Source organism: Leguminivora glycinivorella, chromosome 12 (genome assembly GCF_023078275.1).
Source record: "Leguminivora glycinivorella isolate SPB_JAAS2020 chromosome 12, LegGlyc_1.1, whole genome shotgun sequence".
In the NCBI taxonomy this organism is placed as follows: domain Eukaryota; kingdom Metazoa; phylum Arthropoda; class Insecta; order Lepidoptera; family Tortricidae; genus Leguminivora; species Leguminivora glycinivorella.
The window spans coordinates 15,495,443-15,521,082 of NC_062982.1; the positions used below are offsets into that span (position 1 = coordinate 15,495,443).

A 25,640-nucleotide genomic window follows, 5' to 3' on the forward strand; every position below is an offset into this window, starting at 1 on the left:
TGTTATTTTATGTAACCTGCGTTGCGTGTCATGTTAGAATTTATGGATACACAAATTCGTTATAAATTAAGTAAATGGATGCTTTCTCGTTTCAAATAATTACATTTGTATTAAGTATCTATTGAGGCTAATTACGTATAAGACGTAGACTTTTGTCTAATAATAAAATGTATAATTATCAAGTAATAAAATCAATATTGGAGCAAAATTAGGTAGGTGAACATATTCGAAATTAAAATTTTATCTAAATAGCTGTCTGTGATGTAAATTACTCACTTACTTCAATAAGTACCTATTACTTTTTTCCTATTTCATATCGTGTGTGTGTGGATTGAGTGAGCACCTTCCGAAAATGAAAAAAAATATGCTGATCATTTAGTAAAAGTTCTAAAACAATTGTAAAACGAATCTCTGAATTTGTAAAAAGATAAATCAAAAGATACAGCCATTAACATGTGCTCACTCAGTTCTCACAAACTACCAACGAAAACAGTGAATATATTCATTTAACATATAATATTTATATACTAACATTTAGTAAAAAATAGGCCAACCTACCTCTATAAATATTAGATCACCTAGTGACGTATTAAATTTTTTACAAATAGTTTCTTATGCTCACTCAATCCACACACTTTTGAAAAGCCGAATTTTGATGAAAAACATAAGATTTAGACCGCTATTATATGTGTATAGTTTAGTAAAAGTGAAATGGGAATTTGTAAAATACAAAACGAACCACTAACGTGTCAGGTTTTTTTATAATAAATTTTTGTAAGTGCTCACTCAGTCCACACGTTTTGAGAAAGTTAAAAATGTAAATATCTTACGATTTGTAGCACCTAAGACACTCGAAAGTACTTCAACATTTAGTAAAAATTTTTACTAAATATCCACCATCTAATATTTTATATTCGTTGTCTGGTTTTAAAGATATTCAGACATAACTTTTCTCATACAAATGTATCAAGTAGGGTGACCACACTATGTCGGCTCCTGATTTTCCCCACCTTCCCATTGTCATATTGAGATTGGGGAGTTTCGTTCAATTTTGATAATAGTTTACCGGATTTGTAAGTGGGAGCGAGAAAAGAATAACTATTTCTCGCTCCCACTTACAAATCCGGTACGCTCATCTGTTAGCGCGATTAGATTACCAGGTTTTGGTTTCTTACTAGTGAAGTATTATATTCTTTGTTTCTTACCAATTATCATTCATGTCCTTTTTAATGCATGCATGTCGATATGGTTATTATCCTGACGTCGATAAAAATTACACAATACACATCATCACTAGGCCAAGAACATAACCTAAAAACAGTTTGCAGATGGATAATTAATATGGTATTAGTTTAATATTATCAAAATTGAACGAACGATACTCCCCAATCTCAATATGACAATGGGAAGGTGGGGAAAATCAGGAGCCGACATAGTGTGGTCACCCTACTTGATACATTTGTATGAGAAAAGTTATGTCTGAATATCTTTAAAACTAGACAACGAATATAAAATATTAGATGGTGGATATTTAGTAAAAATTTTTACTAAATGTTGAAGTACTTTCGAGTGTCTTAGGTGCTACAAATCGTAAGATATTTACATTTTTAACTTTCTCAAAACGTGTGGACTGAGTGAGCACTTACAAAAATTTATTATAAAAAAACCTGACACGTTAGTGGTTCGTTTTGTATTTTACAAATTCCCATTTCACTTTTACTAAACTATACACATATAATAGCGGTCTAAATCTTATGTTTTTCATCAAAATTCGGCTTTTCAAAAGTGTGTGGATTGAGTGAGCATAAGAAACTATTTGTAAAAAATTTAATACGTCACTAGGTGATCTAATATTTATAGAGGTAGGTTGGCCTATTTTTTACTAAATGTTAGTATATAAATATTATATGTTAAATGAATATATTCACTGTTTTCGTTGGTAGTTTGTGAGAACTGAGTGAGCACATGTTAATGGCTGTATCTTTTGATTTATCTTTTTACAAATTCAGAGATTCGTTTTACAATTGTTTTAGAACTTTTACTAAATGATCAGCATATTTTTTTTCATTTTCGGAAGGTGCTCACTCAATCCACACACACACTTTCATATCAACATCAAACTTAAAATAAAAAAGTACTGAATCGCACTGTGCGTCAAAATATATTTTCTAGAATCTAGATTATAGGAAAACTTATAATTATGTCTCTACGTGGTGGTCGATATAATTCTGACCGATATTTTTAACGAGAACTGAAGCGATATATCTTCATTTGGATTGTATGCCAGTTGGCAGGTATTTTTGATATTATATTTTATTCGTTACTAGTGGTTCTGATTGCACTTACCTACGTACTATTTGTGAGAGAATTCCAATTCACCTATATATTTTTCTGAAAAATTGTTCTTGTCATGGCATCATTTATTAACTCGTTCTAATTTGACCGCTGATTCATGCGACATATTTATTAATAAAATAGAAAAAAAATTGTGTTTTTCTAGCTTACTCGTACTTTTAGTTATATTCACGCTAATCGTAGTGTCACGGAAGCTGTCATGTTGAACTTGTAACAACATTAATTATTGTAACAGTAGGTAAGTTAATTTCATTACTTTCTGTAAAATCAGATATTCATTAATAAATTTTACAAAATTATTGCGTCCCTGAGGACACGTATAGATATTACCTATGTAGAATTGGATCTTGGTGTTGGTTATGATCATATATAGCTTAATAGTCTGCCGTAGCTGAGCTTTTAATACCAAAATGTGCTCGATTAAAAAAAAATGAAATTGACCACTGAAAATGTACACAAGGTTTTTCTTGTCTTATTTTGTCTTACAGAGCACATAGCGGAATTTTCCAGCTCAACGACATTATGTAATTAATAATATATTTATGTACATATTTAATATATGTACGATATTCTTCGGTAGGAATTAGGACAGACGAGACGTAAAGAAAAGATAGTAATTCATTCAAAACTTTTTTTATTCCTGTTTTCATTGATTCATGTTAAATAATCAGTGCAGATTTAATCCATTACATTATAAATGAAAGTATGAAAAACAAATGTGAAAAATAGTTTAGAAACTATACAGTAGTAGTAGTTTGTGACCTATTTATTGATTTCGGACTGCATGGAACATTGTTAGGTGGTGTGAAATGCACGATTGTCTGCGGCCCCGAGCCGGGCCGCCGCCGGCGCGGCAGGGGCCACTGCAACCGCTGCGCACCGCAACCATCAATAAACTATTTGTACCAACAGGCGGGCACCCCGCCCTCAACTCATCCTTCAATAACTAAATCTATAACAGTCTATTTAAAATTATAATACATCATAATAAGAATTATATAAGATAATTAAAGCATTTTCACCTTATATTCAAAATAAAATCATAAAAGGTCTCAATTTGATAATTTTCCGCTAAAATTTAATATTTTTACATTTATTACATACACTATTTACATATAGGGCGTGCTCGACACAATTTATAAATTAATTGATAACGTTTGCGTCGAGCACTTACTCGAACACAATACCTATATTCCGTATCCTAATAGCAACAAAATCGCCATGCAAAATCACACTCATGAAAATTTAAATTAATAAAATTATTTAGATAAACCAACTTTTAATCGGTTTACATCTTTGATATTAATGGAAGCATCGTTTAAGAACTAAGAAACTAGGACTGGAAATTAAACAGAAATACAAGCATTTTTTACAAATGAAATCATATTCATATGATAGATTCCGTGTAGGAATCACAATATCAAGATTGTAGCATTATTCTAACTGGCAGTCCTGACTGGGTTTTAAGTGTTCCGCAAACCATTCAACACATAACATACATAGGACTAACAACTAGTAAAGCTTTTTACATGAAATTAACAAAACAATCGGTCAGAGGTCGTCACTAACGATTGATTGCATTGCAATGCTGTCTCCTCCCGTAATGCCACAAATTACATTAAATTAACGTAGTACTTATATTGATCGTAACGAGATCGTACTTAGGATGTCTTCGCGAGAGGCTCGCCCGCGCGGTGGCGCGGTGGTGCCGTCGCCGTCGCCGTGCGCGGCCTTCCTCGCGAGGTATATTTAATTTTACCATATAATATTCATCTTCTTAGTCTAGCAGAGTGGCCTGTCCTGCTGGCTTTGCTTTTCTACGGCCTGTAACAATAAAAAACATAGGTTAGCATAAGTATAAGAAATAAATAACCACCTATTAAATGAAGGGTTCCGAATGACAGAAGGCAAGCCCTTGCCACCCAATTGAAGGCGGACGAGGGTGCAGTTACCAATCGTTGCACAGATGCGCGCGCACATGTTCGCTTAAAAGTTCTTCGCTTATAAACAACTGTGGTGTAATTGAAGAAGGCAATGAAAATGCTTTGGATCGATTAATATTTCGTGATAAAGTTAATCACAATTACTCGGTAGCCAGTAATTGCGACAAATAGCGTATCGAGTGTCGCACGCATCCCGCCTGCGGCCCGCGTCCGGCCATCTGTTACCGTATGTGCGCTCCATTTCAACACTTTTTAATTCATTAGCGTTTTGATAATGGATGCATTATTTTCCTGTCCTAAATTCGTTGAGGGATGCGTGTAAAGTCAGAAGTGAGGGATCATTATCGGTAGATCGGTAGAATAAAGCTTTGGCTAGATATAAGTAATTACCATAATAATTTGGTTTTGCGAATTGCGCAGGATGTTTTCATTGAAGGAGCTAGGAGCAACGGCTACGTTTGTTTGCAGTTTCAGTATAACTTTTTCGGTATTAAGTGTTAGATTACTGCTTCCCGTCCGCACATCCGCGCCGCAGCTGAGCGAGCGCACGTGGCCACACCCTATTTACGGACACATACCAAAGGGAGAGCACACATGTTCCGACAGATCGGGACTTTGCGAGCACACGTGAAATCCCTTTATGTGACGAGCATTGTCGACTGGATAATAAAAAGGTAGGTAGGTATGAGCGTCGCATTTATTTAGCTATCCGGCTACCGGTGGCGGCCGTCACGTGTGCTCTGTGCGCAGCTGTGAGCGACCGTTAGCCGCACAATGCCCTCGATCGATCCGTCGGCGATGGAATTGATCGGCGAAATCGTTGCACGTGCAAAGTTTTGCGGAGACATTTCGCGGTGGACTGCATTGTCTACTCGCCGCCGCCGCAGTTTATTAGTTCGGAGAAGCGTAAAGGTGCTCGTAAAACTTTCACGTGCGATTTATGCGTGGCGAGGTGCGCGGAGACTGAGATATTCAGAGGAGCAGAGAGCGTGGGCGCGGACACCTGGCCGCTCGTTAGTGTCGCCTGTCGCCTGGCGGTCGCGACTCGAGCATGCCGTGTAGGCGCTGAGCTGCCTTCCTTTTGTGTCTGACGCACCACCAACACAGCCTAAATTAATCTGATCAATGAACATGTGGTCGGTTGCCATCTGATAGATTAGTTTATTGAGAAGCTGTTTAAAGTTCCTAAATTAATTTTAGGGAGAATCATGCGGGTATACTAAATGAATGACTATTAACATTCCTACTTAAGATTGACAGCAAAGGCAACATGTGATGAAAATAACAATTGATTCACTATATATGTGAAAAGAAAAGGGTAGCGGTAGCTACTTTACGTAGGTCACGATAGGGTCTCCTGCTGTGCCTATACTCGGTTGTTTGGAGTCGGGGCGACGTAATAAAACTACGGACACTAATATTGGGTTCAAGTCGTAAAGGACGAAAACGTGAGTGAGAGCGGAGGAATCGAGTGGTAATGTCGGCGAAAGGTCCCACGGCCCCGCGAGTTCAGGCAGCTGCGAGCAACAATTACCGTCGCTGAGATAGCGGCGTGGCGTATGCTCGTGACCGGAGTTTGTGGCACACGGCGATGCCCCGCCAGATATCACCGTGAAATGCCGCCTCACGATGCCTTGGATTCCGGCACGATCGCCTCGAGCCTTCTTTTTGTAGGTACTCTTTATACAAGAGCTTATTTAGATTATATGAACTACAGTACAGTCATATGAGATTTTATGTTTCATGTTATTCCTCGTCTGTATCGAAGAATGCGGTCCGATTAGTCGGCATTCCGATACTGTATTGTAGTAGGCGGTACATTAGTATATCGTGCGATGTCGCCGGCGCCCGGAGCTCATTAAATCAGTGGTGCTTGTTTATTGGATACCTGAGTAATATGATCTATGTTTATGGGTGTATCTGTATTGTGATATAGTATTCTAAATTCTTCGTATGGTATATTTAAAGAATGAATTTTAATTAGCAATCCGAAGCGATCCATGAGACTATCATATTTATATGTTTTATTTAAAGTTCTACTTTGACACTGGAATGCGGGTAAAGGGTAACTGGTTTTACTAATTTTATCATTTTATTTTTTGTAACAGAAGCTACGTTATATGGATTTGTGAGCATGATTATTATTGCAGTTGTCGTCTGTTTGGTCAGTTGCGCTGCTGTAAATTCTGAGCAGCACGTCGTGTCCCCTAAATCAAGCTGTCGTGGGCATTTCTCTCAGCTCCAACAGCGGCAGATATTAAAATTTACGTGACTCGGGCAAGTATTAACGAGCAGCGCCTGGGGCAGTAATCGCAAGGCGCTCGAATAAATCCTGCGCGATGCACCTGCCGCTCTGGCGGTGCAGCACAATCTCGGTGCAATTTTAGACGATTCCGCTCGGAATTCAAATCTCCGCGTATCTCGGGGGCAATTTCAAATAAGACGCAACAACCAGCTCGCACAGGTGTTAGGCGGAATGTTAAGTATACTTAAATATGTGTTGAATATTCAAATAGTGTGTCAGTACACGGCCGTTTACGCGGCGCCGGCGCAGGTGGCCGCGCTTCAAGGCTGAAAATCAAAACAGTCGTCACGCACGCGTGAACAGCGGTTTAGATTGTGGCTGTTGTTTATCGACCTAAGCAAAGCACTACTCAAATAATTCTTAGCAGTTATGTAGGTACGCACAGCAGAAATTGCAATGATTCGCTTAAATGTTAGATTGGGACATTCCATTAGGATAGGACTCATAGGACTGACATCTCAAACCATGGGAAACTTTGCTTTTTAGACTCTATGCATGCGATTCACTGACGTCTCGCGGTCGCTTGTGAAACTCGGCAAGTCGGCATCTCCGCTTTTACCTTCCCGCGCTTGCGAAACGCGCAGGTGCGCGCGCGCCGCAAAAACAACGACGCGCCCGATTTCATTTACTTTTTATGCAATACTGTCTAGCTACGAGAACAAGTTGTTTATTGGCGCTCTGCATTGCCAATTGTTCAAATTCAATTAAAATTCGAGTTTTAGCAAAGTAATTGTTATCATGTTTAGTGCGAGTGCTTCTGTGCAAGTTTATAATGTCATTGTAGTCACTTCAACTCAAATTTGATAACATCGGAAATATTTATACAAATATGATAATTACATATGTACATAAAAATTAATTTATTTAGCTAATTTAGTTAATCAAATAACAGATAACAGCAGTGCGTTATCTATCCTAAATAGCGTTCGTGTTTCCACCCTGCTTGGTGCTGGTTTTCCGTGAAAACCCTGACGAAGTTTTGTTAACATTTTTGACATATTTTAGGAATAAAATAGAAACTAACCGTTTGATTGTGGTGTTCGTGAGCTGCAGGTGTTCTGCGGAGGATGGTGTTGGGATGCGGGCGCGGGCCCAGCGGGCGGCGCTGCTGCGGCGGCCGGCGGACCGCGCACGGCGCCGCGGCCAGCGCGCCCTCCGCGTCGAACTGATCCATGGCGGGGTGGTTCTCCAGCGCCGACTGCAGGTCGCAGATGTAGTCGATCACGTGCTGGATCACCTCCAACTTTGAGATCTTTCGGTTCTTAGGCATGAACGGCACCAGGTCCTGCAGCTTCGAGAGATACATCTGGATCTCTGCGTTCTCGCCTTCCCGGTGCCGCTGCACGCGGCCCCCGGCTATCGCCGGCACGGAAGCGCCGGTTGCGCACACTGCTGTTATCGCTTTCATTGTGATTTGTGAGTTGCACTGAACACGAGCACTGGAAGTAACTGAACGCGGACGCGTGTGGCTAGTGCGGACTGCGAGCGAGGAATGAGGAGATGTGCGACGGCGCGTAGTATTTATGGTCGCGGGCGGGGCGCGGGGCGGGGCCGGGCGGGCCAATGGGCTGGCGAGGCGAAGCCTGATTTTCCCATGGCGGCGGTGGGCGCCGCGGCCGCGTCTGCCTGCGTCGGCCGCTCGGCTGCCCGCTGCACGCAGGGCGCTGGGCGGCCCTGACTAAGGCCGTTGCGCTCGTGACATGCACTTTGCCCTGCATTATTGACTTTTTGATCTAATTATTAATTAATACAATAATAATTACGAAACCCTGCTGCTGTAGATTTGTTGACTAGGCTTTTTGAAATAACGCATGCGAGTATGTACATAATATGTATTGTCAAATAATGATTGTGTAACATTTGTTATAAAATGAACTCGCAAAGTTTTCCTTCTGATTAGATTTTCCTTGTTTTTAGATTCATTAGGTAATAAAAATTTAATAATAAATAGATAACCTAACTCTAAAAATAAAAACTTAAAATTAAATTATAATCTAAGTTGTATACAAATTAAATTAGCAATTAACGAAAGGCGATTTACGAAAAAAACCTTAGTTTTGCAATATTTGTTTGATATAATGTACATATTTTGTATCCATTGGTTTTTAATAACAAATAGAATACGTATTATATACATATTATATATATAAATCTGGATATTATAAAAAGTATGTAGGTAATTACTTATAGTTATATGTATTTATAAATCAGTAACATATACATACATGTAGTGGGATTTGTTATTAGAAGTAGGATGTGTAATTTAAACAAATTAGTGATACTTACAGGAAAAATAATGGAGCACACAAGTAGAGCAGGTAAGGTACCTACTAAAATAAAACAAACACGGTCTTTTTTTAATACTTCACATTTTTAAATTATTGTTTGTAATTAACCTTTTTAAAAATTTGGAGTGAATATTTCACTTCACTGTCTCATTAATCTCATTTATCGTTACGTCAAAGCAATTATCAAAGTTGTGAGGTTTACAGTATCCTGTAAGGTAGTGCAGTGTAGTGAGTATGGTCGGACGATATCAAAAAGACGGCAGGGCCGACCTGGCACAGAACCGCCGCTTACAGAACAGAATGGAAATACATGAAAGAGGCATATGACATATTTAGTCACCAATTAAAAGAACTTTTACTATCGACACCACTGTACTCAGTTAAAGAGTACACTGAAATGTACAAATATTAATGGACATTGATAAAATTGCTTTTTTAAAATATTATTATTATTATCTTTGATTTTTGACATTGTTTTTAGCATTTATGACGTTTGACATTATATTCACTAGGAAGCCCTAGTACTATATGTATCTTGATGGGGGTAATATTTTTATTTAAATTAGTATTATTAATTATTTTTTACGTGCCCATTCTATTGTACTCGTAATACAACATTGTGTATATCGCATTGCTAGAGGTTGTTTACCTTTTTTCAGTATTTAGGGGTATTAATACTGGCCGGTTACTTGGACGATTATTTTTTCCGCTACTAGTTTGACGTTGTTTGTCAGTTTAATCTTAATGTTTATCATAAGTCATAACAAATTGAACTCGTACCTAATTAAAACCTTGTCATTTTGAATATTGAGTTTATTTGCTTACTGCGATTACCTGTCCAATTTGAAGTTTACTGTGACAAAGCTTTAAAGTGTTTTACAGTGACATCTTAGCTGTCTATTGGTAAACCTTATGTCGTTGCAGTTACGTACACAAATAAATAGTGTTATGGTTTATTATGGTAGTTAGCAATTATTTTATTGTGTAGAGCTAAAAGTCAAGTAGAGCTGTACAAAAAATTAAAAATTCAATTAAAAAAAAAGTAACGATCAGATTAAAAGATGAATACTCTAGATGAATTTAAAAAAATAAAAATCAGTTGGGGTGTCTGAGGTTTTGAGTGATACCGGAAACACCGTGTATATACAAACATTTATTTTCGTTTTTTTTTACTTTTTATTTTATTGCTTTATTATGACATATTATTGGTTTACTTTTTAATTTGATGATTATTATTGTTTGTATCAATTATTTTCTTATTATTATGTTGTGACGATCTTTTTGTGAATTGGTGCTATTTTTAAGTTAAAATAACATGTAATTTTCATCAAGAAATAAATCTAATCTAATCTGTTTAGCAGTGGACGCAAATATGCTGAGAAGAGAGAAAAGAGAGTAAGGTAGTTGTGTAGTATGCACGTTAGGTATTCGTGTCTAACCTAACCTAACTACACAAGTGTTTGATAAAATGTAGAGTCGATAATTCATTTCATTTAAGAACCTACAAAGTTTTAAAAACGTGGAGTTGATATTCTTTCATTTTCCAAAACTCTCGCAAGGTTTACAGTATTTATTAAGTTACATAAGTACCCACATAAAATTGTATACTATAGTTTAAGTTATTTAAAGCCTCTACAGCAAGGAAAACAGTACCCGACCTGAAAAATCAAGTCACCCTCTTGATTACTAACTAAATATTAAGACAATAGCACATTACCTAGCTCCGCCTGAACAGGCTGCAGCGCGGCGGGTAGGAGGAGGCAAGGGGGGGGGGGGGGGGGGGAACAATGGCCGTACGTGTCGGCATCCACTTGTCGCGGTCCCACGGGCACAGGTCCGCTGAAGCCCCGGCCTCCGCTACCTGTAAAAACTACAAACGGACCCGAATGCGAATTCAATTATAGCTGTTTGTGGACTCTATAAGTCAATAGTGTTGCCGATAATTAGTTTAATGGAACGATTTACAACCGTTGGACGTATTTATGCAAAATGGAAGCGACCCACATGAAAACTTCATTAAAATGTTTTAGTACTTCATTGTTTAAACAATAGAGTTCGATTTTCAAAATTATTCATCTGTGGGTTGCATTCTGCAAAAATACGTTCCGTTAATTATGTAACTAGATGTAGTCGTGACACCAATTACTGAAATAGAGGAGTACTTAGTGCTGAGTGCTTAGTACTTAGTGCATAGTACTAATTTTCGATCCCTTTTTGATAATACTGCCGCAGAGTTGAATCATACACTAAAACAAAACAAACAAGCGAGTACGTAAGTCCTTGCCTATCTGAGTGATAAGTACCTATTTATAATTGCTTAGTAATCGCTTTGATAATCAGTATTAAACAACAATTTAGCTAGTTCCGGCTCCGCAGGTGTAAAAATACATAGTCACCTATGTACGTAGTTCCGCACCGAAATCACTTATAATTATGTATAAGTTACGCTATAGGTAGGTCCTTGACTGAAATAAGATAAGCGACTAAACCTACTCAATAATATACATATTTACAAATTAACGGTTTCGATCGCACTACCTATTAGGCAGAGGCACAGTATAATAAAGAGTACTATCGTACAGTATGGCCACTCCCGCTCCCCGCTGAAAGTGCCGCCCACCCCCTGTCGGTTACCTGACAGTTACCGCCTGTCAAAAACGCGAACAATCGACCTGTCATATCTCACTCATACAAGCATGGTACGCGTTCACCTACACGAGTTTAGACTGTGTGCTAGGAACGCGCCTCTTTCATATATTTGATCGCCAGTGTCCGAGATGTGACCTAGGTATCTCGGGTCCGTTTCTTAGTTGTTAAGAAAGAGGCTAACCTAAGGAGGTATGACAGTTGTCTTCCAACTCGGTGCAAGGGCATTTATTTATTTGACGAACACAAATATTTGTTCTTGAGTCATGGATGTTTTCTATGTAGGTATAAATATAACCCAAGTAACATTTTAGTGCTATAATTTTGGTTTTCGACGCCAAAAGCTACTATAGATGTCGTATAAAGGTTTTCGGCGTGACCGCTTGTCGTATAAAAGCCTCCAGTAACACCTTTTAGCTCTATAAGCTTATACCGCTAAAAGGTGTTATTAGGAAGTGATGTAAACGTTTATAACACCATTTTATAGAGCCGCTATAGGCCTGGTCTATAACAGGATCAAATATGACTACTATAGATCTATATTATTGTATAATAGTGTTAGGAATCACTGCTATGCAATCAATTTGCGCTATTAAGGTTCCCGACAAGCTGCTATAGTTGTTGCGTTATACAGCTAAAAGGTGTTATTAGGAAGTGATGTAAACGTTTATATCACCATTTTATAGAGCCGCTATAGGCCTGGTCTATAACAGGATCAAATATGACTACTATAGAACAATATTATTATATAATGGTGTTAGAAATCACTGTTATGCAATCAATTTGCGCTATTAAGGTTCCCGACAAGCCGCTATAGTTGTTGCGTTATACAGCTAAAAGGTGTTATTAGGAAGTGATGTAAACGTTTATATCACCATTTTATAGAGCCGCTATAGGCCTGGTCTATAACAGGATCAAATATGACTACTATATAACAATATTATTATATAATGGTGTTAGAAATCACTGTTATGCAATCAATTTGCACTATTAAGGTTCCCGAGGAGCCGCTATAGTTGTTGCGTTATACAGCTAAAAGGTGTTATTAGGAAGTGATGTAAACGTTTATATCACCATTTTATAGAGCCGCTATAGGCCTGATGTATAACAGGATCAAATATGACTACTATAGAACAATATTATTATATAATGGTGTTAGAAATCACTGTTATGCAATCAATTTACGCTATTAAGGTTCCCGACAAGCCGCTATAGTTGTTGTGTTATACAGCTAAAAGGTGTTATTAGGAAGTGATGTAAACGTTTATATCACCATTTTATACAGCCGCTATAGGCCTGGTCTATAACAGGATCAAATAACCTACTAAAGAACAATATTATTGTATAATAGTGTTAGGAATCACTGTTATGCTATCAATTTGCGCTATTAAGGTTCCCAACAAGCCGCTTATAGTATTTTTAGTAGTCGTATTTTAACAGAAATTAAAACCTAACTATACCACTATTTTGGGATATAGTGGCTTTGGAAAACACTGCTACAGTATTTAACACTGTAGTAGTGATATGAATACCATTATAGAGCTATTTTGCTGTATAATGAAGTTTTCAGGATACGTTTATATAGCTTTGAAAAGCGTTAATAGTCGTTTTCTAATGCCTTTTATATCTCATCGCCGTATACGTCACAAATACTCTTTTATATCACAGAACTGTGGAATAATGGTTTCGGTATCTCTTTTAAAACACAATAGCGTTATAGCTGAGTTTACTATATGTTTTATAAAAAAAAATTGTTTAGAAGATCTTTCTATAGTAAAACATTGAAAACAAGTATTGTTTTCTATATAAAGAACTTATAAGTTAAACTGGATCATAGTTAAAGTCTCATGCAATCCTAATTGAATCCACAATGGCGGGCTTATGGCAGTGAATGCGTATGATAAGTGACATAGTCGAACTATAAAAGCGTATGTTTTACTTCTTGGATCCATAGTAGAAACTATGGTGCCAATAATTTTATTGTATTAAATTATATTTATTTATTTTATTCAAAACAGTTATAAATCGAGGGCGCACTTAAAATACTCCATTAAACTAATATTCTTTTAACGGTAAAATTTCCATCGCATACCATTTTGCAGTAATGATGGAATTATACGAAATCCAAATTATTTTGATTGACACTAAACTTCACAAGTTCACACGCCACTTTTCATAAAGTTCCTCGTTTGTTAAATATTACACACATTAAATTATTTTAGAAATTTCATTCATTCGCATTAAAAGGGACGGCAACTGCTATTACAGAACAAAAAACCTGTATAACGGAATCTCAAATGCTACTATAGCATAAATTGATACTATAATAGCGTTACTGTGTCATCTATGTCAACAAATTAGCACAATAGTCATCATCACATCACCATTATAGATCTTAAACGTCACGGATGATACTGCTATAGCCCTATTATATCACTAAATGGCTGCATAATTGCGCCAAATCGGCTCTACAGTACCAATATAGACTATTTATAGGACTATTTAATGTGATTTAATTTGGTGCTCTCGACCACTATAGGACCAGAGATTGTTACTTGGGAAGTATGTATTTCTCTATAAAAGTATGTATATCGTTGCCTAGCACCCATAGTACAAGCTTTGCTTAGTTTGGGGCTAAGTTGATTTCTGTAAGGTGTCCCCCAATATTTATTATTTATTTCTTTATTAAATAAGAAATAAATTTGTCAATATTTGAAAAGTTGATATGTCGTGTAATTATATACATTTTTGTGTTTTGCATGCAAATTATTGAGGAAATATGCAGTGGTTCGATCTTTAGTTGCTAAAGTCCAATCATGTATTTAAAGATACTTGGCCACCCCAATAAAATAAGCAGCTTCTATAGCTACTTCTGTTAGAAGCTTTCCATCCGTGGCGGCAACGAAATCTCACGTACCTTAACTTGCTCCTATGCGACCACACAAAGAGGTCCGAATCGTAACAACTACAGTCCAATGACCATAAAAAACGAGCGGCAAAAACTCGAGTCACCTTGGAGGCGGGAGTAAAGAACTCAGGTAGTGAATTGCTTCATTTGGTGTTATTTGGAACGCCATTTAAATTTAAGTGATGCGATTCAAATAACGCAATTTTGAAATGATTTGATGAATCACAGACAATCAAAGTCACTCCCCATGAGGAAAAAAGTTATTTTATTATTAATTTTAATATTTTATTTTGTTACCGCGATACGATTTATTGTCAGCAAGGTTTTCCGTTTTATATGAGTTATTTTTTAATTTTATAATGAATAAGTAAGCGGATAAATCTTTAAAAAATATTCTAAAATCACCGCGTCCACGTTGGCAGCACAACGGTTTCTGTCCAACAATAATAAGTAGTTGCTCTTGTTCATAGACCGAAACGACAGTTTGTTATTTCAATCTTTTATTACCGAGCTGAAACCAGGTATTGAGAATATTAGATTTACACGCGTCAATTAGTTCCCATACCTGCAAATAGATATTGTCTAAACACGTACGATTTTTTGCGCACTGTCTCGATACCGTATCAAAAGCACCTTGCAGTGCAATTTGTTCCAGAATATTGTCTTAGGGCAGCAGGTATTCCCTTTTGTCGCTTTGGTGGCGACAAGTACAAAAAAAGTTTATGGAAAAAAATTGCGGCCAGATAAATATACCTTAAGAACTTTGAAATAAGTAAGGTGCTTTTATATCTGTGTAAATAAATGATGAAGGTGTAGACGCGAAAAAAATCGCTTGCTGAGCATAGATCTCTAATCGCTTTGTTCTATAAGGTGAGAAAATGGCGAGATAGGGCCGAATATCTGTTATTATGTCAGAGGACCATAAAATTTATGACCATCTTAATTTGCACTGTAAACAGGAAAGGTGCAGGGACGAGTGGTGCTTGGCGGAGATTATCTATTAATGTTAAAGACAGGCCGATGGGATATTTAAGTAGGACCTACTTCAATTTCTATAGATATGAGTTTATGAGTTTGTAATACACACTTCTGAATGTTTGGTATAATCATGTGGTTGTTCATGTTTGTAATAAGGTTGCTTACTCGTAACTCTTGAGATACCTATTAGGACCTCTTTACCTATACTCAAGGAATTTTATAAAATTGTATTACATATAATTGCTTGCTCTAGGGACCTTCAGTTCGTCTGTGACTTAGAACTGTTAGAAGTGACAGTGGCAGTGCCGAAAAACTGCCAGGCCGTTCCCGTCCGGCAAACTGACAGTCAGTGTGCTCCTCAATGGGTAAGTATCAGGTAATGTGTTGTTATCATTAAACGGGGTAGGTCAGGATTCGCCCCCAAAATCCACCCCGCGCGTGCCGTGGGAGTGCCACGCACGCGCCGCTCCCAGCGCCCGCGCACCCCGGCTGATTGATCCGCATTATTCGCCACTATTACGACAGGCTTTGTGTAATGCTTTTCAAATTTGAGAGACAATAGGCTACTAATATGCCTACTACATATTACTTAGTCGTAGATGGCAATATAGTACTTGGGTTTTGGCTCCTACAAAATCTGATGACAGCGTTTAAACTTTAAAGTAAAATGTGATTATTGAGTCGGTGGGATCAATCTACACAATAGACATAGACATAGACATTTTATTAATAATATTATAAATATTACACGTTCATCAATAAAATTATTTAACAGCAATTAAATTAAGATTATTACAATTTCAGTCTAGTTATAATTTCGAATTTTTAATTGAAAGATGCATTCATTGATTATATTACATATGATATGTCATTTAGATTTGTTAATTTGATTTTATACATAATTATTATTTTATTCTAATATAAGTTATTTGGTAGGTCAAAGAAATCTTTTATGTCATAGAAGGAGTATTCTAAGAGCCACCTTCTTAACTTTTTTAAAAATTGGTGGGTACTGCCTGCATTTTTTATTTCTGCTGGTAGTTTGTTGAAGACTCTAGGTCCTATGTGAGACATGATTTTAGACGACTTAGTCAGTTTGGTAGTATGAGTTTGGAGTTGATTTTTCGAGCCCTGTCTGGTGCGAGTGATTTTTTTGAACGGGTAAGAGTCCAAATTTTCATTGACGTGCTTTGCCACGTCGTAAATGTACTGAGAAGGCAGTGTGAGAATATTGTTCTTTTTGAATAGGTTTTGAGCCGGAGTACGAGGTGGAACGGAAGATATAATGCGGACAGCTCGCTTTTGCAGAATGAAGACGCGTCGCCATTCGGCTGCCGTAGCCCATAATTCTAAACCGTAACACATAACTGAGTGGAAAAGTGAGTAGTAACACGAACGGAGTTCTTTGGAGGGTAGGACTCGGGATAGTCGACCCAAGGCATAGCATGCACCAGATAGTTTACCACATAAATTATCTATGTGAGCGTCCCATTTGAACCCAAAATCCAGTGTGATGCCTAAAAATTTGCTGTGTTGTACCTGTGGTAGTGTAGTGCCATTAATGACAATGTTAAGCGGATCGGGAGGTCTCCCACCAAGGTTAATGTGGAGGATTTGTGTTTTGGTTAAGTTTAACACTAAACCGTTTACGCGGAACCAGCCGAGCAGTCTATCCATGTCCGACCTGAGGAAGGCTTCCAGCTGCTGCACTGTGTTATCCGTGATAATGTTGCATGCATCGTCCGCGAAAATATACATGTCTCCGCAGACGGCGTTAGGGAGGTCATTAACCTGAATTAGGAAACACAAATTAGCAAGTGAAGATCCCTGCGGAACGCCTATTTCAACGTCACCATAATCAGATTTAACCTGGCCATTGTTAAGAACTACCGCTTGTCGGCGGCTAGATTAATAGAGCATCAATTAAACATACATAATTTCAAAGGCAGTTTAAATTAGTTGTGGCTGAATTTAATAAAGGCAATTGGATCTTCTGTCACCTTCAAGTTACTGAGTGGCATCAGATCGCCCAGGATAGGAGCGAATGGTGGAATCTAGTGTCGGAGGCCAAGATCCACTTCGGGTCGCTGAGCCATCGCAGTAAGTAAGTAATAAAATTGGATCTACTCGAATATTAGTTCCCACAGTGTTGCCTTATTAATATTGACAGACAGTAACTCAATATCCAGGATCATAAAACGCCGCTGGGCCAGCTATATTGGCTCACGATATTGGCAGTACGCGTGTCGATGTTGACGAACGATGGTGAACAAATAGGACAAGAATATTCATATAGCGCACCATAGCGCACTGTCAGTGCCAACGACAAAGAACCAATTTAAGTATTGTTGGTGATGCTTCCAAATTACGCATGGATGGAGCTCTAGTTACGTTGGCTGCAGGGTGAGTGGGAATAGGGCTAGGGCGCCCTCCGCCGCCAACGCTCCCACGGGAGGGCGCGAGAAATCCCTTAATTCCGCCATGCAGGTGCGGGCTCATTACGCGCTTTCCCGCCACGTGCCGGCGTGTGCGCCAAGCCTCTAGCTTTGTTCCTCTTCGAATCCATTGGGTATATCGGGACTAATTGAGATCTGAGTCCTTTGTTGCTGCATTAGTTCTGCATCTCATATGACACGCTCGAAGCTTTGGCCGTCTCATTTCACATACATGTACTAATATTATCTTACACGATATCTTGATTGGAATAGGACTTACAAAGATACACTTTCGCAAATGTGTAGGTTACGCCCAGCAAACTGTCGTATGTATTGGATATCTAGATGTCTTAGTTGATAACTCTAGGTCTGTCTGGAGTTGTATATCTCCGGAGGCTCCATCGAAGAATGTTCATTTCCCATCAGAAAGTGTCTGGCATTTTATTGTCGAGCTTATCTCGCATTAACCATTTACCTGTAACATTGCAGATAAGTAATATAAAATATATGCGACCATAATACACCTGCAGATCATAAACCGGGTCGTATACTAGCTGGCTTGCTATCCTCATAAAAAAGTACACACCCAGATCAAAATTGCTTTAAATTACCAATGCAACAAGGTACGTGACCACCAAAATTCCGAAGGCTCAACGGCGTTCGGAAAATCACAAGTTCCGATGGGAAGCGCGGGGTTCTCGTGTGAACTGGCCGGCGTGGGAACGGGTCACAGGTCGCGGGGTAATTACGAACGCACGCGCCGGTCTGCGCCCGCGCCGACTTCATCCTTCAGGGTTCTTCAGGGATGCGATTCTGTGCGGAACAAAGAGAAGAGTCGTGATTCCCTATCCAACACATTCTACGACTCTTCTCTTTATCTACCTACTATCTCATTCCTAAGATTTTTTTGTCAGCATCAGCCACTGACAGATCTACCGAAGTTGATAACATTAAAGGTGAAGTAGCGGACAGAAGCAAGCCAATGCTATCAATAAAATATGCATAAGTACCTAACATTGTTAGATATATTTTTTTAAATATTTATTACGCATCAGAAAAGGGAAAACCAGAAGCAAATTCATGTTCTCCATTCGTCTTGCAAAGCAATGTCACATTAATCAATTGCGCATATAATACCCGGTACTATAGGTAAACTAAACAAATTACCTATCGTGTCAGATTACAAACGCTATTACTCATGAGGTTAATTGCCTTCATGGAATCAATCACTCTTCTTGACCTCAGCGAAAGGTGAACTTTGCGTTACTTTCTTACTGGCCCAAACTTTAAGTACATAATTGAATAATGATCGTAATCATCACGAAAACTTATATAGCTTAAAAACTTGGCATCCGGTATAAAAAAGTGGAAACAAGTATGTAGTCCGATGATTTTTCTCTCCAAAGGAAGGCTTTTTTTCAGTCAGTGTTTGACCTTTTCACAAAACTTAATTTGACCCAGCTAAAACTTGATTTGAACGTTAGATGTAAGATAATATAGTCACTTGGTGAAGTTTAAGAATTCAAATAGCTGTAGGTTTGTCTACCTGTAAAACCGAAATTCGTTAATTGCGATATTATAGCCAAAAATTTAAAATACGACACGTACGTTGCATTATCGCGTTTAAAATCTGGATAACGTAATAACATCCTAGCCGTCATAGGATTGCTCATTTCAGTGATGGATGTCGTTGTCGATTCACCCCGTCTAAAGATTAATAACATGTATAAAGGCGGTTTTAATTCGCAATAAGCGTAAAAGGCATTTAATAATGCAGACGTCCGTCCACGTGCAGCAGGAACAAACACTATCAGTTTAATGAAGGTGCGGGGGTGGAGGGGGAAGCGGGGGAGGTCGACACGTGGCCGTCACGTGACAGTTTTACATTTTCGGGGAGAGGGTGGGTTGAGTACATGAGTGTTTTGTGAAAAAACTATATTTTCTTGGAACTTTAATATACGAGTATGTACAATACGTACATTTGTAGCTATAGGTACCTAATGATTCAATGATGTTACGAGTAGATGTTCATATAGAAGTACCTAAGTACACCTACACGCATGTTTCAAATAAATAATAATGTGGATGCTTATATTAATCTTTCTAGAAGTTTCGACCTTTAGGTAGGTATAATACTTTCATTGTTGTATCAAACAATTATGGATAAGTATGATATAGGTACTCCAGCACAGTCATCACATCAGGGACATTTCTGGTTAATTTGAATGATAAGTAACAACAAAACAAAATAGACATCTGAAATTATTATTGGTCTATTGCTTAGTACTACTCATTAGTAATCAGATGCTCTCCTACAAATAATGTATGTACATATCTAGAAAACCAATCACTGAAAGGACCAGGTTAAAGCATCCCCATAAAAATATTCTTTAATTTTCCAACTCCTTAATCACCCAGTTAACCGCTATATTTTTTACTGTGGTTTATCTAGTAGGTACTCGTATGTTCGATTAATCACAATTGCCGAGCGTCGACCCGCATGACCCCAGTGACTTGTCGTTATTACGTGCTGGTATTGGCTCTAGGCGATGTAATCATGGCTGTTTTGTTCATTCATTAACTTTACTGACGCTAGCAGTTGATAACAAAGTCTAACGACGGCTATGATGGTATTAAAGTCAAAGAAAGAGATACGGATGAATGTTACACTATGACAAGTGTGTTGAAATAGTGGAAGGGAATCGATTGCACTGTTGAAGCGAAACACCCACTGAATCATAACCATAAGAGAAACTGTGTCATTTTCCCACAATCGGTATTAATAATGATTATAATGAAAACTAGGGATCAAAGAGGATTGAATCACCCTGATCGTAGTTCGACATCGCCCTTACAATCCAGTATATAAAGATACTTCAAGTGTAGGTCACAGATATAAAAGAAAAGGTCTGGCTAGAGTAGCTGGTAGTGGACGCAGTTATGGGGTGTTGTGACACGGCGTGGGAGCCGCCTCTATTGTGCAGGCACTTAACTCCGCCGTGATAAAAGAGCTATAGTGCCATTAGACGGATTCGATTTGCTCATTCGTTGCCGTTGATGAATGGGTACGAAATGCACGATTTGACGCAGGGATTAAGATTCCCATTAAGCTGCAGTGACCAACCGAGAATTATTGTAATAATTAATAATCGATAAAAAAATCTTAAGTCATTAAAATTCATTTTCAAGAGATTTGGATATTCCGCCAATTTTTTATTGAAGAAACTGTGGGTTCTCAATGCTCTCACGCAAACAATCAAAGATTATTATCAAAGGGCACAAACAATTTGCACTTAAACTAAAATTCGCCATGCAAAATTCCATATTTATTTTCATAGTTCGGTACTTGCGAGCTATTACCGAAACCAATGAGCCGTGGTCGCTTTATTGTACTTTTTGAAGTACTATGCAATACCACGGTAATAGACGGGGTGAAAGCCAGGTGTGTATGGGGACCGATATCTTGATTCACTTCAAACTTATGAGGGTTTTAATTCATATTACAGTGCCGTTTTTTCTCGTGAAAAGAGCGCCCTTGGACCTTTGGCGTGAATTATACGTGACCCTAATTGCGATGATGCGATAGCGCGTATTGACGTCGCTATTGGTTTATTTGTGGAGTTTTTTCTTGGCTGTTGTTTGGTTGTTTGGGGTTTTAAGTTGTTTGTTATTGTTGCTTTCTTAGACGGTGCATTGTAATACCGACGTGTTGTGCAATGCAGGCGCATTGAACGCATACAAGTTACGATCGCAATGAAAAATGTAGAATTACATAAGATGGTTTGATGCCGCTACGTAGGTACCATAGTACGGTACTGTAGACAACGCTTTTGTAATGAAAGGTGGCTATTGCAGATGGAATACTGTTGTGATATTACATAGATATTGCTGCGGGTGATTGTGTCAAAGCATGCATGAAACAAGTAGTAAGTTGGTAGGCACTGTAGCGTCTGTAGCTGACATCCGAATATCACCTCTAACCTATGTTTTCCCAGGAACCTAAAAATTGCGGTTAAAATATATTACTCCGACTAGTAAAAATGTGGCAAGGATACGAAAAAAAAATTAATGTTATGATGCTCATTATTTTTTATGTAGTTACCGGTGTAGAAAAAGAAAGAGTATTTCAATACGTCGTGGTTTCAACAATGTTCATATTTTATAACAACCATACGTAGGTAAATTGCAGAATTCCTTAGGTTCATTACAAAAGAAGGATACATTTAAAAATGTGTTATATTTTTTTAAATATTAATCCAATCTAAACATAACATCATTAATTCGACTCGTCATCACAGGTACAAGTATATTATAATTGCATTGACATTAATTAAAACGCACATTAATAAGATAGACACAACCATTCCTACACAGATTTAATTACCTGTGTGTACTTAACTAGCGCGCATTAGAAAACATTTTTTCTACAATAAAAAACTTCCAACAAAACATGCTTGACATCGGGCTTTTCTGACTTTAAAACCATACAGTTTAAATACGTCTTCTCAATATTTGCAGTGATTACGGCGGCGAAACAAAAACAGAGAGTGTTTTAAGGAAATCTCCCGTTTGCGTCGAAAACGCAACATTTGTTTGGGCTTAACAAGGTGTTAGCTCCCCTATGAAATCAGTACAGCACAACTGCGCGTATGTGAATGGCGGCGCCGCGCTTTTCACACAATCGCAGCTGCGCGCGCGACTAAACTACAGCTGTCTGTATGCAAACGCCTAATAAAGTTACTATTTTATTGCGACAATTGTACCGTCACATTGTCATCAGATCGATAGGCGTAGACCACCGCGCGTTATCGTTCTGGTTAACCCTGAACTCCGCCTAGGTGTACAGAATCGTGAGAACTGAGAATCATATCTTGGGATATGAAAGGCATAAAGTAGTTATCGTAATCTTAGTTGTAAACATAAATTCCTGTTCAATAAAAGCGTTATTCAGAATATGTCCATAATTATTTATGCAAGTGCATAAGCAGTTTAAACCTTTAATTTATATCTACTGAAGTTTAACCACTCATAATTTCCTTAACATATGTAGGAAACAATATTATATAATATCTTTAAATAGGATATAAAAAACTATAAGTACCTGCCAACTATGATTGGTGAAAAGTGTTACAAGACAGTCGTGGAAAATATAATCATTCGTAAGTAAGTGGGTTCATTGTAAAAAAATGTATTTTGTTTTCCTTTATTTCCGATGTTTAGACACTATTAGTTCTGTTAGTGGAAGAAAACTCTTTAAAGACATTGAGGGTAGGAATGTGACACGACAACCACCTACCAATTAAATAAATCTGGCTAAAAAGATATAACTTAGGTCCTATTTTTGACATTAGCTGGCTTTTAAGTTTAATCTTAGTTTCTTATATAATTATGTAAATATGTTCACTTAAATAGTACTCAATAATGATGTTTTCACACTTTTACTGTTTGTGGCTTTAAATTTATCAAAGGGTAGAACTATTAGTTTTACGATTCCTGATGCTACTACAATTATTTAAGGCACAATCATTGTCAACTTGCGGAAAATGTTTAATTAAACTAACTGACAAAAATGTGTAGGGTACAGAAACCAAAAGATATTTTGACAAAGTTTGGGATATAATTTTTATGACACTATTTGCGAAATGTGTTTTCTACGTCATTACTAAATGAGTCATTTGCCGGCCTATGGCGGCTGCACATCCAAAGCAATTGCAGCTGCTGGGCATGTGCAGAGGTCCTCCTCGGACAAAGCCGCCTTGTGCGTGTGCTATATCGGGCGCACATTTGGCGCCCAGGCGCGCGCCCGCCCAAACCGAAACAAACGCTGCTATAAAACTTACTCGTTATTAGGTGCTTTTTCTTTTTCTATAAATGGTTTTATTACCTCCGGCTTGCGCCTTTGTTGCAAGTTACTGGCCATCGGATGGTGAACACCTTTACTAAGCTTGTTGGGTTGGGTTGCCTATCACTCTTAACAGACAAAATAATGTCGAGATAAACTTTTAATATGCAATTAAACGAATATTTTATACGTCACCTTAGCTTATTATCGATTCTGATGATACATGACGATTTAAAGTTCGTAGCCTGGTAGGTACGCAGCGATCCTTATGAAGATAGTTTTGTAAAACACTATTTGATGTTGATTTTGTATGTTTTATTAAAAACAAAATCAATTCATTTGTTTATTTGCTGAAACACAATAAAGAAATAATTAAGTGTAAATAATGCAATCATAGTACTAAAAATTTCAGAAATAGGTATCATAATATCTATAAGAGCATTTAGGTCTAAGTAGTGTGACGTTTAGCGTCATATGTAGTGGTAGAGGTAGGTAGGCAATGAGAAAAATGAAAGTTTATTTACAAAATAGAGGAAATAGCAGAAATAGAAGCCAGAGACGTGGGAATAAAACTGAGCTGATAGGTAATTGCGCGAAACAAGCTTTAGGGTTCACTTACATCTAGATTATGTACAAATTTACAACACTTACCCGAACCGGGGAAACGTAGCACACAATAAACTATGTAAATAGAAGATTTTAATAAAAAATATTGGTAGAAATTTAGATTGAAAACGTAAACAGATCTTGACTCAAAGCCCACCGGCGATGTTCTGGCGTTTTCCTAAAACGTCTCAAAGAGCGAATAAAAATTTTGAATTTTGAAGCACCAAACGCAAAGTAGTTAAAGAAAAAAGGTTGGAGAAAATAGAACCGTTACAGTAGATCATCGAATTAAATTGTGTTATTGAACATATTCTAAGTCTAAGTTTAGATATATTCGGAGTATAGCGAAAGTCTGAAACGTATAAGATTCTTAACTTGAGTTGATTAATTGACATTTGCACACTATAGATGTAACAAATGTAAAGAACACGTTCGTAGCTTCAGCGGCCCCTGACGTCTGCCGTGATTAATGAGTGCAACATTGTGTCAATATTTGCATAAGAAGCGGACAAGAGAACTTATCATCCCGACAATCTCATAAGCGCACATTACTTCCAGAGTCTTCAGTACGATTTTCAGGGAAATATTTTTAGAATATGAACTCTGCGCGTTTAATCAGAGGTCTACCTTTCAAATGGCAGAAATATTATACAAATTTAACGTAATTAATACTATATAGGAATTAGGATATGGTTGACATTTGCATAGCCATCTTTGAGGGTTATTTTGTCCGCGAAGCATTGCAATAGCAGTCGCAGGGACCCGGTAAACTTGTTGGACGCGTCAATAAAAAATATTCATTGACTCACACTCTGTTTAACACTTGATGAGATGACTCTTTGAGCTGGTGTAGGGTTGTAAATGATCGGGTAATGAATTAAGAACGATTTTTCTCATTTGAGACTCAAACTTTAGATATAGACGAAATTTGTATAGCTCACGATTTATTTAGGTATGTAGTAAATATATATGTACTACCTATTAGGTGGGATAGAACGAGAACTACATATACCTCTATATGAAATTGAGATTAATTACAGTAGGTAAATTAGTGTGTAGTAAAATTTTCTGTTTTTCAGTGAAAATTAAAGTAATAACTACATACATAATTATATTGCAAATGCCCTGAAATCAATCAAGAATATGTTTTATTTTGCCTTTGCAAAAACTCGCTGGCACTCGCCTAAGATCTGGCATGTGGCATCCCTGACTGATTCCGTCCACAAAGCGATGTGATTGACGCCATGAAAAATGATGCGACAATGTTTTGAGAAATTGCGTTTAAGACGGACAAGTCGCACTCACGGCATTGGACTTTATGACTTGCATAACCG

General features: G+C 37.6%; 1 protein-coding gene across 1 annotated transcript; it reads right to left on the reverse strand.

Moving 5' to 3' along the window:
- Positions 1-2,972: 2,972 nt before the first annotated feature.
- LOC125231900 (protein extra-macrochaetae) lies at positions 2,973-8,107 on the reverse strand. Its single transcript, XM_048137498.1, has 2 exons — positions 7,628-8,107; positions 2,973-4,179 (listed from the first exon to the last, which is right to left on the reverse strand). Exons 1-2 carry the CDS (start codon positions 8,009-8,011, stop codon positions 4,138-4,140), a joined length of 426 nt encoding a protein of 141 aa, XP_047993455.1. The 5' UTR covers positions 8,012-8,107; the 3' UTR covers positions 2,973-4,137.
- Positions 8,108-25,640: the final 17,533 nt, after the last annotated feature.

What these genes read in the sequence shown, in the direction of transcription:
- LOC125231900 (XM_048137498.1), bottom strand. Translation starts at nt 8,011, where the DNA reads ATGAAAGCGATAACAGCAGTGTGCGCAACCGGCGCTTCCGTGCCGGCG. An exon ending in ACGAACACCACAATCAAACG is followed by an intron (nt 4,180 to 7,627) that starts GTTAGTTTCTAT and finishes TTATTGTTACAG; the next exon opens with GCCGTAGAAAAGCAAAGCCA.